The sequence below is a fragment of the Stigmatopora argus genome, chromosome 19 (genome assembly GCF_051989625.1).
Source record: "Stigmatopora argus isolate UIUO_Sarg chromosome 19, RoL_Sarg_1.0, whole genome shotgun sequence".
Classification (NCBI taxonomy): Eukaryota; Metazoa; Chordata; class Actinopteri; order Syngnathiformes; family Syngnathidae; genus Stigmatopora; species Stigmatopora argus.
In genome coordinates, this window is record NC_135405.1 from 12,762,039 (window position 1) to 12,776,227 (window position 14,189).

The window sequence follows — 14,189 nt, forward strand, 5'->3', positions numbered from 1 at the left end:
AGTTATTTTTTTTAAATTCTTTTTCCCAGGTGTAGTAAACCCTGAAATGGAAAGAATTTATAATAACGAACAAGTGATTTTGACTAAGTTTGACTGCTAAAATGAGGTTTTTGAAACCACAACATGTCCATAAATGGTCATAAAACTGTCATGTGTTTTAAACATTATGTTAAAAGTGAAGAGTGAATGTAATGTTGGAATTTTTATGAGTGGATTTTTAAAGGGTGGGTTGTGGTTCCTCATTTTAATTGATTGAAAAAAAAACATGATCAAGTGTTATCGTATTTCGGAGCTGTCAATCAAGACGAGCAAGTCCACATGTTTATGTAAACACATTTATTAGGTCAGCAGTGCATCTGCGGCATTTAGTAGTAAACCAAATCAAACCACGTAAGAAATATCAAATATTTTGGGTGTTGCTAAGTCATGGTAGGCCTGGCCGTAAATCGCCGACGAGCGGCACGCCGTAATAAAAAACACATGTATGACATGCAACCAAGAATGTTGAAAAAAAAAGAAATAAAATGAAGGCACATTTATGCGGTTAAGAGCACTTCTGGTTTTCAAAAGGTACAGCGTCAAAGTGTCAGCGGATACGAGAGATCACGCGGGAGAACATCGGGCGGCCAGAAATTGGGGATTTTTTCGTTTCCTGTGCGCACCCGCAGAAAAAAACTTCCCCCATTAGCTGAAAAAGGCGTTAGCATTTTTTTCTTTCTCCCTAAATATAAATTGTTTTCCTTCAGGAATGTACTTGACAATTTTACAGATTGATTTTTGGTTTCTTCTCCAACAATGTTAGCATCTTCCTTGCTAACGAGGTAGGTCAAAAATGATTGTGTCCCACAAATTCTGCCAATCAAAGCGTTAAAAAAACAAGCTAATTGGACATTTTTTACTAAAAAAAACCCAAATAAGAATCTTTTTTTTTTGTTTTTTTGGTCTTTGACCTCTCCGGAACGTCCGTTTGGAATATTTTCCGACTTTTAAAGTATGTTGAAGTCTTCAAAAAATCTAACTGAAGTGCCAGAAAAGTCATAACAAAGACTATATTGAAGTATCTCAACCAGGTGGTCATAGTAAGGCGCAAAACGGCCCCAAAATGGCGGACAAAATGGTTTTCTCCTTCCAAAAAGTCTTCCAAAAACGGTCCCACCTCAGCGCATCGTTTTCCAAGTTCGCTAGACGAGACAGGTGACGCCGGCGTCCTCCACGTGACCGCAGTTGGTTTTCCCCCAACCGGAGAACTTGCACTCGTGGATGGTGTCTTCGGAACCCTCGCACGCTACATCGTCCATCCAGATCAAACCGGATCCTACGGGGGGCGTAACGTAAAGCAATCCGGTATTTTCCGAGGTCACGTACGTACGGCGTTTTCTTTTTTTTCCAGGCGTACCTTGACCGAAACGTCCCGTCTTGTGGACTTGGGCGGCGCCCCGGAATCCCAGCATCCTGCAGACCACGTCTCCGTCCTTCTTGTCCCACACGTCGTCGCAGATCGTCCCCCAGCGGCGCTCGTGGAAGACCTCCACGCGGCCTTCGTGCAGGCCCGAACCGTTCACCAGTCGCACGAGGATGTCGTCCACTGACCAGACGGAATTTGGACAAAAACTGTTCCATGAAACGTGGCTAGCGTTCAAACTTTTATGATTTTTTTTGTCTGACCTGTTTTTCCTCCTCGGTCCCCCTTATCTCCTTTCATCCCTGGTTCTCCTGGTTCCCCTGGAGACAAAACAAACTATGTTGGATTTCCTAGGAAGTCCGAATTAAGGTATAAATTAAAGAGTTTAGAAACGGCCTCCTGGGAATCAAAGTGTGAAACTGTTGTAAATAAAATTTCCTCTTATTTTGTGGTTTCAGCTTCAATTGGCAGCTCGGAAAAGCAAAACCACAGGAACGACCTTCATGTTTTTCAGGGGTGGCATTTTGTTAGTCGTTTTCACCCGTGGAGTGTGTTTTATTTTTTATTCAAGCACCAGGCTTTAATTTAACGATGGCCACACCCACTAAAGCGCACTGGCACGCCCACCTTTTGGTCCAGAAGGTCCGACATCGCCTTTTGCGCCTTGACCGCCGTCATCACCGGTGGATCCTTTAATGCCGTGAACACCCGGGATGCCCTTTTCTCCGGCAAAGCCTTAAAAAGATAAAAAAAATAATTAACCTTCACATGTATAACAAATATAGGATATGTAACAATCAGATCTGCAACATATAATCCACTAAATCAGTTATTTTCATTAGAAAAAACAAATTCCATTTGAATACTTGGAGTGGCTTGGTCATGGTTTGCTTTTAAAGTGTTTTTTTTATTGCATTGATTTGGGTTTAAGATATTTAACAATCATTGCTGCAACGTCTAATCAAATAAATCCGTTATTTTCATTCGGAAAAACAAATGATATTTTAATAGGTTGAGAGGCTTGGCAATGGTTTGTTTTGAAAGTGTTTTTTTTGTTTAAGATATGTACAAACCAGTGCTAGATTAGCAAAAACAAATGACATTTTGCAATTTGGAGAGACTGGGAAGTGAACAAGGACTTTCCCCAAAGCGTTCCCACCAAATTTGGACGCCAGCATGTTCTAGCAAATTGGAACGCTCCATTGCTAGCGGTCCCCGGGCGCAAGTATGACATCATTGATGGACGACATGTCCGGATAACGCCGTGAAGCGGAGAAAAACAAGGCTATCTTTTGGCCCTTCCCAACTAATAAAATCAATTTCCCCGCTGTAACAAATGTGCGTGTTTACAGTAAGCACGCCGTAGCTACTCCGAGCTAACACGATAATGAGGAACACATGTACGCTGGCCCTGGCCGGTGTTGTGAGCGCTCCTCAGCAACAACTCGCAGACGTCGCCGATATTAATAGACTGGTCGGACGCTGTTTGTTTTGGCGGAATTTCAAAGCGCAAAGGCTGATTATGAACCATCGCTCCAAATAATCATCACGTACGAACACACAAATCATCTTTCCTCGATGAAAACAATGGAAATGGCATGAATTTGTTGCTCCAAAAAACAGACAAAAACAGTTCACGAGTTATTAAAATAGATTAGATTAGATTAGATTAAATCAGATAATTTTATTCATCCCGTATTGGGGAAATTTCATTGTCACAGTAGCGAGAGGGTGAGAATACAGACACAGAAAAAGACATTTTAGACATAAATAGGTAATAAATAAGTTAAATAAATAGATCAAAAAATAATGAAAATAAATAAATAGATAAAAATAATAATAAAAAAATAAAAAAAAATAAAAAAAATAAATAAAAATAAATAAATAAATAAATAAATATACAAATAAATAAATATACAAATAAATAAATAAGCGGGTTGCTGAAATACATCTATACCGGTATATGACATGATATTTTTTCAGAAATAGATGGAGTGATATGTCTGTCAAAATCAGAAGAAGGCCTTTTGAGACACGTCTGTAAAAAATATTCCCCTACAGGTTGTTTGCTTTTAATTTGAAAAGCCAGGTGTTCGTGTCTGAACGGCAAGTGCTGAAACCAATTTTTACGTTTTCCACAAAGCTACCGTTTATTTACTGAAGCTAGCAGAAGCAAAAGCGGGGTAACTTCATTTTTATCCTTATAACTCAATAACCACTATTGACATTTGAATTGAAGCAGTTTTAAGATTTTCTGGATCCGAATGGCTGTCAAACGCATTTTCTTCACGTTGCGACTACAAGACAAAGATGGATGACTGGGCGTTTTCGCACAATCACCCAAAAAGTCTAAAGTGGAATTTCTTTGGCACGTAAATGCACTTGCTGGCGTCACCTTTTACCGTAAGACAGCGTGACGACGCCAGCTGAGCAGCTGTGTTGTGTTTAAAGAGCCGGAGGGACTTTGATGCCATTCGTGCCTCGAGTGCGAAAACATGAAAACACACATGAAGGTCAGACTAAGTTTTGGCCAGAATCTCTGGGCGTTCTTTGAAAATTCAGACTCGCCAGGTCAAATTTGCGAAGACCTAAAGAACAATCTGCGATGGCAAAATTAATAACTGGCTAAAGATTTTGAGGGACCACACGAAATTAGTTCTCAAATGCCAAAGAAGAAGCCACTTTGAAAACGTTAGCTGACTCTATAAGAACAAAATGCGTCTATCTAACATCTAATAAAGGGTTAACACTACCGCAAAGTCTGTATTTGATATATTTTCATTTTTTTTTCAATGCATGGCAACACATCTGCAGCGAAATGACGTCACAGCACATTGCTAAAGGGAAAGTCCAAATATTTTTTACTGGATTTGCTGACTTATTCGCCAAAGTGGCTCTTGTAAAAGTGTAAATCGAACACTTTTTTCTGTACTTTTATGTTACAAAAGCTGAAAACCTGCCCAAAAGAACGCTAACAAACATGGAACGTAATGCCGCGTAACGAGTTCTTGGACTGTTTACACTGTACGCCATTTTTTCTTTCCAGATGAGTCAGATGCACTAACCTCTTAATCCTGTTAATCCGGAGACCCCGGGTCGCCCCAGTGGTCCCGTGTCCCCCTTCTCTCCTTTTGGCCCGGGGGGTCCTACAAAAAACAGATATGCAAAAAGTGATGAGACAGATGGCCACGCCCAAAAGTTATTCCTCGGAAATGTTGGCATGCGAGGAACATTACGCTCACGAGTCACTAAGAAAACATCTCCACGTTCTGGACAGTTTCTCCACCCAAAACAGATTTATGAGGGACATTCCTCTAAATTCTTCCAAGCAGAATATTAATTGGTTTAGGTAGGGTTTTTTTGGGGTTACCGTATTTTCTCGCTAACCCTAACTCACCACGTATAAGCCGCTACCCTTAAAATTGGCTTAAAATTGTTGAATTTGACAATTTCTCTCGTATAAGCCGCCCCTTGAATCACGGTTTTCATATTCGTGGTTTTAATAGGGAGTACAAATGTATTACTGATAGGTCTGTAAAAACAGCTTCAGGAGCAGGTTAAGAAAGAGTGAGATCAATTTAATAGGAAATAGGTTTATTACCAGACTGCAGGATGGGGAGAGAGCTCGAACAGCTGTGAACCGTTCACAGTCTGTTGTCCTTGCAACTCTCTCCAAATGAACAGTGGGTCAGTCTTTATATAGGAAAACAGGGTGTAGTATAGTTTCTATGACAACGACCAAACTTTGGGCAAAGTCTGATGAATCGCTGTCAAGTTTCTATGATTACGATGTTTCTATACTTACAAAAACTGATACAATATGAACAAGCAATTGCCAAGCGTCTTTGTCATCTTATCTTACAATGTTATCTTACAGTTACTTTGAAGGGAAAATCTCCATTGCTGGGTTGGACATAGACAAATTCAAAAAGGAAGTCATGTGAGCAGTACAACCTGGAAGTGTGTCTGAGTCGAGGGTAAAAGGTATTTGAGTTTTTTTAACGTTTTATACAAGAGACGGTTTATTTTTTGGCTTGAATTTCATTCGTAGACGTCAAAATAAATGTTGTATAGCGTTTTATCTGCGTTTCGTGCATGTCAAGTCTAATTTATGCGCATATAAGCCGTGCCCTCGATTCGGTCGTCATTATTTTGAGTGAGAAAATAGTGAGAAAACACGGTAGGTGATTGGACCTGGAGATTCTTTACAGGACTGAAAAGAGAGTGGAGGATTGGCGACTGACCTTCGGCGAAGCTGATGTTCTTCAGGGCTAAGGAGTGCTCCCAGTCCTTGAGACGCAAGTCCTCGGTGATGGTGTTCAGGATCTCCATCTCGTTCCGCAGCTGCGCTTCCGTGTGGACGTGGGTCACCCAAAGACTGGAAGTGTCCTCGGTGATGTTGCTGATCTGGATCTACAGGAGACCGTTAGGGCGAGTCGGCGTAATGTGTACTCGTGGCGGTTCTTGCCTGCAGGTCTTGGATTTTCAACCGGTGGATCGTAATGCCGTTGCTGACGGTGTGATTGACGGCTCCCACCGTCCAGTTGACCTCGTCCAACTTGTCTCGGAGTCCGCTCACCTGACTTGACGTCTCCCTGCGAAAAAAGAAAAGCCCGGTGGTCGTTAGCTAGTGCGGCGACGTCTCGGTAGTCTATTCCGCGAGGCTAACGGTGGCTAACCTGAGCAGGAGCTTCTGATCGCGGAGCCACGTTGACGTGAGCGCCACCTCGGCACTCAGACCCGTCAGGTTCCTGCCGGTGGAGCTGCTCAACGACGACAAACGATCGTCTAGCTGCACCAGGTAGCCTTCGGACTGCAGGGACTGAGCTCGCGTGTTCCTCAGCTCCGCCTCCAGACTCTGAAAGTGAACCAAAAAGTTCTTCAGAGTCGGTTTTTACTTGTTCACCTCCACCAAGAACAAAGGTAAGCACCTCAATGAGAATCTCCAGCTTCTGCAGCCTGTCACTGTGATTCTGGAAGAGGTTCTCCAGCTTCCAGATGTTCTCCAGGAGGTCCGCCCGATCGGGGGTCTCGCCCAGCGTCTGCTGAAGCAGCCGGGATCGCTCCGACATCTGGGTCACGTTCTCCATCAACACCTGCTGCCGCTGCGACCAGGTCTGGGAGCGAGACACTGGGGGGACAACCGAACAGTTTTTTGCGGAGCGTCGTCATCTCTCGGCAATGGACAAAAAGTCCCCAGATTTGTTAGCCTGCATTTGGGATTTTGCGCCTAATGGAGAGCAGATGGCGGAATCTATCAAAAGCTATCTGGCCTTCAAAAGCAAAGTTCTCGCTGCTTGTTGTTCCTGGAGCTAAGAGGATACACACATTAAAGGGGCTTCTTTTGGGCCCCTTTCCTGCTCCACACTTTCTAAACACGCCATTTGTCTGCAGGTAAGATTCAGTTCTGGGAACGACATGGTCTCTTGGGACTGAATCCGGCCAATAAGTAAGTTTTAGACTCAGATTCAAGAAAGTTCTTTCCCCAAGTAGAGTCTTACGTATTTACACAGCCTTGTCAAATGACTTTGGGGGAAAATTCAGGCTAAATTTCTGGTTCCTGGTCTTGGGGTAAACAATCCCTGACTAGTCAAAAGAAATACACCCCTAAGTTATGGTCTTCTTATTCGCAAAGACCACATTTGGAAAAATTCAGACCATTTATTTGACCTTGTTTTTTGCAATTTTCCTGGACCTAAGTCCTGGAAAAGTCAGAGTTTGCTAGCTAGGTCTACATGGACACTGTGGGAATTAGCCTGGATTTTTTGCCGTAGCCATTCGGACTGCATAACGTGACCAGAAACGAAAGCCAGCCGCCACGCCTCATTGCGGCAATTAGCAACAACACGGCGGGGGCTTCCCCTGGGGTCCTAAAGTGCTCAAATGAGGGTACAAAAACCGCAGAGGACCTCCACGAGAGAACAAATGAATGGCAGCTCGTTACGCGCGTTAACTTTACTCCAAATGACCCGAGACCAGGGGGCTAATTGCTAAATAATGGTTTGTCTGCACCACAACGCTAACACGCTAGCGCAAACACTCTTTTCAGAGATTTTCGACAAATATCTTGAAGAATTAAGACTTGTTTTTGTCTTTCGATTGGCACACGAGGAATATTGGACAAAGAACATTTGTCAAACGGAGCCAAGACGACAGCTGCCGTTTCGGTTCGTCACTTTTTGGCCGTTAGCTTTTTGGGATTGACAGCGGTGTGTGTTTTCGCCGCTGACATCACTTTTCAACGCCCAAATTGCGAAAGGAAAATGGATTGGTCACGGCCTGTCCAATTCGTGGTTTCCACAGTGCGCTTTGAATGGGAAAAACAAGACTTTCATGCTAATTTAGGAATATTTATCTGGAAAAATATCAAGAAAATATGATTTAACGTGATATTTTACATACAGTATCGTAAATTCCATCCAACAATATTCCAAAATTTGCTAGAAGAGCTAAAGCTGTTTTACTTACAATAATGCGCTGAATTTTTTTATTTTTTTAGTTTTTAGGTCTTTTTAAAAACAGAATAAAAAATGAAATAAAACAATCTATTTATTTATTTTTTTAAACCCATTTTTGTGGCTTTTTTCATTATTTTGAGATATGAGCATAATCCCAGAACTGAAATCTCAAATTACCACTGCCAATAAAGGTTTTTATGAAGAATTAATGACCGCAATAAAGATGACTTTTACTTTATTGACACTTGCGCATTACAAAGAGTTGCATTTTCTTTCCCCGGACTGTTTTGTATTATTTCGCACCTTGCGGCCTGTCTTGGGTTTAAACTATTTATACCACGAAACCACAAGTGTCTTTGAAAGCGCGGCAAACGGCGCAGCTTGCATCTATTAAAGCCAAACGCGAAGGCACGGGGCCGCAACGCCGGCAAACGGCGTGTAAATGGCAGCATGTGTGGGAGGATTACTGCAAAAAGTGCGATTGTTTCGCTATCGCTAAAGAAGACCTCCACCAAGGCTGGAATAGTTGAGTGACGGCCAACTATGTCGTCGCATTTAACGCCATCCAGATGCAGTTTATTTAGGAATCAAAGCAGCCTGCATGGGATCTGGGTTCAATTTCGGGGTTGATTTTGGCACTTATTACGTGATTGGTTTTGCCCTTTAATGAGAAAGAAATGAACAAAATTCAGTCTAAAATTACAGCGAATGAAATATCATTAAAAAAATGGCGAGAAACGACAAAGTCTTCAAAAAACGGAGATAGCGAGACGTCCAATCAGCCAAGGACTTGGCCTGAAAAAACCCTGGCGCGCATGTGGTGTTTGTGTTTACGTGCATGTCTACCTTCCGCTTAGACGGCACCCCCGGCGAGCAATTTTTGGACACTCTCCAGGCGCTTTTGTTCAGGGGGGGACGGAGCGCACATTAGTCCGGATTTTATGTTCTGAGAGTCAATTTAAAGGCAGCTTTTGGCTGGTGAAGTCACTTTTGTTGTACGTAACCACTTTTACGAGGGTGTGTAGGGGTGTTGCATTTTTCACGACAACGCGCCAAGAATCCAGCACCCTCCTTCAAAGCGTTGGGGCGCGGAGGTGTTTTTTTTTTGTTGCACTGGTATTTTTTTTTTAAGTGTCTTTCAAGGAATTCTGTCCTTTTTCACATCTGGTTCGTCGCGACGGCCGACTTTCATCTTTCGACGTCTTATTTTTGAGACAAAGCTTAAAAGTGCCATTTATCGACATGTATTGGACTTTTTTCACTTTTATTTTGAAACTCAATCGGAGTCAAAAGGGTTAAAAAAAGGTAGTTTAACGTAAACAAAGTAAATCCTGCCCATATTTGTCTATTAATGTTTTGTTTTAAATGATCCGACGTCTTATTTTTGAGACAAAGTTTAAAAGTGCCATTTATCGACATGTATTGGACTTTTTTCATTTTTATTTTGAAACTCAATCAGAGTCAAAAGGGTTAAAATAAAGGTAGTTTAACGTAAACAAAGTCAATCACGTGGGCCGGGCCATTTTAGATATAATATTTAGATTTTTTTTAAATAAATGGATTAAAAGAACTGGATTAAAAGCCCTGAATATTCCGTTTTTTATAGATCAAAAACAATGTTTATTTTAGCTTTTTTATATATATTTTTTCATTTTACAAAATGATTTTTGACCTAAAAACACAGAAAAAGGGATTAAAAAATTCCAATTATTGATTTAAAAGGGGGAAAATCAGGAAATGTAATATACATCTATACTCTTCATTTGAATTTGATCCTAAAACAGAAAGTCAGCACTCATGATTTACTTTCCCGGGCCACACAAAATGACGCGGCGGGCCAGATTTGGCCCCCGGGCCGCCACTTTGACACATGTGATTTGAATTAATTGACAATTCAATCCAACTGTCAGTGAAAAAAAAAACTGGCAAACACCCACATTTTTTTTTACATTCGCTAAGGCTACTTGGCACCAACTTTGATTGCTTGTTCAGGCATCAAGTCCTTCAAAAAACCCGTTTGGGGACTAGACACACACTCGGTCTCCAACGTCTTCATCATCTTGTCTCCTAACAACTTTGACATTTGCAAGGAGGCCCCTCACTCAAGGTGAAAAAGCTCTTAAGCCCCCCACCCCAGTTTTTTCTTTTCTTTTGAAGGCCGGCTTCCCCTCCGTCGATTGTTAGCGTTTCACTTTCCACGAGACGTGACTTGTTTATTCGCCGTGTGTGTTCTCCACGCTAAAACGGAGCGGGCGGCTAAAGTAACATGGAAATTATGGATCGCCCAATTGCAGAAGAAAAAAGCGCCAGGATGACGTCACCAGCGCGGAAACCAGAGATGGACGGGAAACTATTTCCATGTGCAAACTTATTGATCGCAGACGTACGCAAATGGGAGTTGGTTACAAATTGAAAGTTTTATAAAATCATAATTAATCCCACTGGATGTTTATGATACGTTATTGACCATAAGTGCACATGTGTTTAAGATCTGGCAGTTTTTAGCAGGTAATTATTAGTCATTTAGTTGTAGCTTTTGGTTCAATTTGTCAGACTTCATATAAAATATTATATATATTTAAAATTGGCATTTTTTTTTTACATTTTTCAGTATTATTCTTATTAATGCATGTATTGGTGTTTGTAAAAGCGCAGACTACTGTATAATTAAAATCTGAATTCAAAAATATATACAATGGATTACAAAAATGCTAATTGTGTCATGTTTTTTTGTATTATATTTTCATTTCTATATTTATATCTTGCAAAACAGCGTACTATAAATACATTTCTTCACATCAGATGAAAATACAGTTGTACCTCTATTTACAAAATTAATTGGACTTTTTTCGTAACCTGAAAATTTCGTAAGTAGAGGTGTACTTTATATGTAAATCCTCTCATTCGTTCCACGGTCCTCAAAAACTACCAAATAAACCATTTAAAATTGGTCAAATTGTCCTAATTTTGCATTAAAGATGTGAGGAAACACAAAAATGAGAGAAAATTAGAATGAAATGATTGATTAATGTCTTAAAATAAATAAAGCATATGAAAATGTGAAAGGGAAACGCTGAAATATCTCCCTCCGTGGCCATTATAGATGTAATACCCTTGTTTGTCCGCCAAATGTTGGCCGAAAGCCGTCCATTTTGGAGTGCATTTTAGACTCGTGCCCTATATGTGTGAAAATTTGCATATAAAAAAATTGTAACCTGAAACGTTCGTACCTAGAAGCATTCGTAAGTAGAGGTATTACTGTATTGCCATTTTTGGTTAATTAAAGCTATCTGGCTACTTAATACCGGTTGCTAATCAGTGCTAACACGCAAAAGTTGGCGTACCTGCCAGGCAGAGTCCCAAAACGATGAGCAGCACCAGCACGTAGAGCGACAAAATGGCGTACTTGATGGCCGGCAGGGAGTTGAGCGGAGCGCAACAGTGATCTTGTTTCCTGCGTCGCTTTCCAGAACCTGAAAACCACAACAAAGCGTTTAACGGCGACGTCTAACGACTAACCGCCGATATAACGAGACACTTGGCTCCCACCACTTTGCTTTGGACTTCGGCCCGTTGGTGTCTCGGCTCAAGAATGCGATACAGATTAAGAACATCAGATTAGTTTCTCCTGGGAACAAATTTCACCAAAACTTGGCCCTGGTAGAGCATCTATGTTGTTTGGACTCATTTTGCGGCCTCTCACACGCACACACTTCCCTTATAGGACCGCTAAACGCACACTCAAGACAAACACAGCTGTCGCAGAAACGCGTCTTCGTGTCACATGTCGGGAACGTATAGCGAGCGGCGTGCAAACATCAAGATCAGCAAAAAGGAAGTTCGTTTTTAAGGCCAACGCGGCTTGGTTGAGCCTCAATTAGCCCAGAAAGAAGAACAAATAGGTTCACGCTCAGAGGAAGCCCAGCAAATTCTGCCTTAGGATGCAGCTTGCAGGGTTCATATTCGTGTTAACTTCCCGTTTTCTGTTCGGTGCACTCGAACGCCTCACCTTCGTCGCACAGGTTCAGCTTGGACAGATTGTGTCCGTCGTAGGCGTCCTCGTACATGGACGCGCTTTCCCTCTCCTCGTACGTGCTCAAGTACATGGCCTTGTTCTCCATCTCCTGGCTTGGATGCAAAAAAACACACAACGTGACACCTTGATTCAAACCATGTAGAATCTGGATAAACACGTTGGAAGTCGGGTCGGATTTGTGTGCATAACCTGCTTCTTACATAGCGCGTGTTTTTCTTCAAGGAGAACATCTCGGGGAATGCGTAAATTACGAGGAGGGTTACCGGACGGGCAAATATGAGATGTTTGTTGGATCTCCAAGGAATTTTGTTGGCTTTTATACCACCAAAAAATGCTACTTTTATAGAAAATTGGCAGAGGTCGGGAAGTTTTGGAAAATTCATTCTGTTTCACTTGGCTGCCGTGGACGGATGAAATGAGTTTAAAAAATTCAGCCCCTGAAGACAGTTTCATCTAGAAACATGAAACTTGGTAAATATGTTCGTCGTGAGTAGACGCACAAAAAAGCCTCAAGAGGTCTTGCCGGAAAATCGAGGGGAATTCCGCCATTTTTGATTTAGGGCGAGCAAATCTTACATGAGATGGATTGATGGATTGAATTTGAAAAATTAACCCTTGAAAATGGTTTTAATAGTTTCATAACTCTGAAAAAAACTGGTAGCGGTGGCAATGGTGAATAGAAAAATTCCCAGGAGGCCACAGTGGGAGATTGCGGGGTTTGACAAAAGCCCTTAAAAGCGCTCAGTGCTGACTTTCTCATTAAGGGAGGCAGAATGACATTTGGACTGGACCTTATTAAGGCTGCTAGGAGATCCCCCCCCACGTACCCCCACATAGATTGTGCTCGCATACCCCCGTGTATCCGTGATTCAGTGTAATAAAGGATGGTGGGAAAGCAAAGAGTCCTCTAACTGGAACATGCTTCTTCATGTCTCCTTTGACAATAAATCACCTTCAGAAACAGATAAAAGTGCACGTCCTAGTCGCTCTGAATTGAAAAAAGCTGTCTTCTAATGGTATCAGTCCAGAAAAAAGATCCTTCCCAACTAAGTCAAGGTCAGAATAAAAAATAAATATAAAAGTGGCGCTGGAACTTTCTCAGCAGGACATGCATGCACTTATGGCGGACAACGAGGCACTCTAAGAAAGGTCAAAATATGAAGATAGCACTGGACTGTTTCTTCTATTTTGAGCCGACTTGGATTTTCCTGGTCAAATGAGCAGACGCTCAAAATAGTCTTGCCGCTTAGTCCAAGCATTACGGTAATTTCATTCAAAACAGAAGAGTGGCAAAGCAGTATTTAAACCCTAAAAATACTCTCAGCAGTCAAAATAACATCACTGTAGAGCTCATGAATTAAAAATGAAAGTAGCTCCATTAAAAAACACACTTTACTCCACATGTACAATATTATGGGATTTACCTAAATGCGTTTTTAAAGATATCGCAAGTGTAAATAAAGATGGGATTTCCCCCATTGCTTTTTAAAGATACTGTAACTGTAAATAAAGATTTTTTTTTCATCATTTCAAGACAAGGTGTGTCAAATCCTAGCAGTACACATTCTACTCACATACTGAAATGTTTGCAATTTTACAGATTACATTTGGAGAAAATTGCAATTATTATTAATAATTTATCATTAATGTAATAATAATTTAATCTGTGAAATCGCATAATTTTGAGTATGTGTACTGCTAGGATTTGACAACCCTGACCCAAACCCTATCAAACACGCAAATCACCACTGATTCGCCTCTGTTTTGAATGGAATTACAGTAATGCTTGGACTAAGCGGACAGACTATTTTGACCACGAAAACGCTCAACGTCCGCTGGTTTGACTGCAGCAATTATGAAGATAGCACTGCACTGTTTCCTCTACTTTGAACCGACTTGGATGCATTTTGTCCACTCACCTCGTCAGATGTCAAGTGCAGGACGAGAAAAAGAAAAAAATCACAACTCCAAGCGGCTCATCCTTCCTCCCTGCATCACAAACCAAGTCAACCGGCAGCTCCGCAAACACACGCTGTAGAAGGAGGCACCATGCACGGCCACTTCTCCCTCCCGCTGCAACAACAACAACAGACGGTCGACTATAGCGAGGAATATGTGCAACCTCTACAAAAAACATCACCATGGCCCACGTGATCCAAAAAGTCAAGCAAAGTCCAGCTGGAGTTTTGCAGGGGACTCAGACTTCATCTTCGGTTGTGCACATGCGCCATCTAGTGTCTGTATACTTCACGTGCATAAAAATTGCGTACCTCTCACTACATCTCATCTCGTT

At 41.6% G+C, this 14,189-nt stretch overlaps 1 protein-coding gene across 4 annotated transcripts; it reads right to left on the minus strand.

The window, feature by feature from the left end:
- Positions 1 to 321: 321 nt before the first annotated feature.
- On the minus strand, positions 322 to 14,134 carry scara5 (scavenger receptor class A, member 5 (putative)). 4 transcript variants are annotated; one of them, XM_077587868.1, is made up of 13 exons: positions 14,037 to 14,134; positions 13,816 to 13,969; positions 11,870 to 11,988; positions 11,205 to 11,333; positions 6,334 to 6,533; positions 6,082 to 6,260; positions 5,871 to 5,997; positions 5,647 to 5,815; positions 4,468 to 4,548; positions 2,030 to 2,137; positions 1,666 to 1,722; positions 1,397 to 1,585; positions 322 to 1,315 (listed from the first exon to the last, which is right to left on the minus strand). In XM_077587868.1, the coding sequence occupies exons 3-13, from the start codon at positions 11,979 to 11,981 to the stop codon at positions 1,182 to 1,184; spliced, it is 1,485 nt and encodes a 494-aa protein (XP_077443994.1). In that variant the 5' UTR covers positions 11,982 to 11,988; positions 13,816 to 13,969; positions 14,037 to 14,134; the 3' UTR covers positions 322 to 1,181. The 4 variants fall into 4 exon arrangements, with proteins under 4 accessions (XP_077443994.1, XP_077443995.1, XP_077443993.1 ...); XM_077587869.1 differs by having other exon boundaries at positions 14,047 to 14,067; XM_077587867.1 differs by lacking the exon at positions 14,037 to 14,134 and having other exon boundaries at positions 13,816 to 14,026.
- Positions 14,135 to 14,189: the final 55 nt, after the last annotated feature.

Coding starts and splice junctions, on each gene's coding strand:
- scara5 (XM_077587868.1), bottom strand. CDS start 11,981: ATGGAGAACAAGGCCATGTACTTGAGCACGTACGAGGAGAGGGAAAGC. Junction 6,534..11,204: donor TTTGGGACTCTGCCTGGCAG/GTACGCCAACTT, acceptor TTGTCCCCCCAG/TGTCTCGCTCCCAGACCTGG. Junction 2,138..4,467: donor CGGATTAACAGGATTAAGAG/GTTAGTGCATCT, acceptor TATCTTTTTAAG/GCTTTGCCGGAGAAAAGGGC.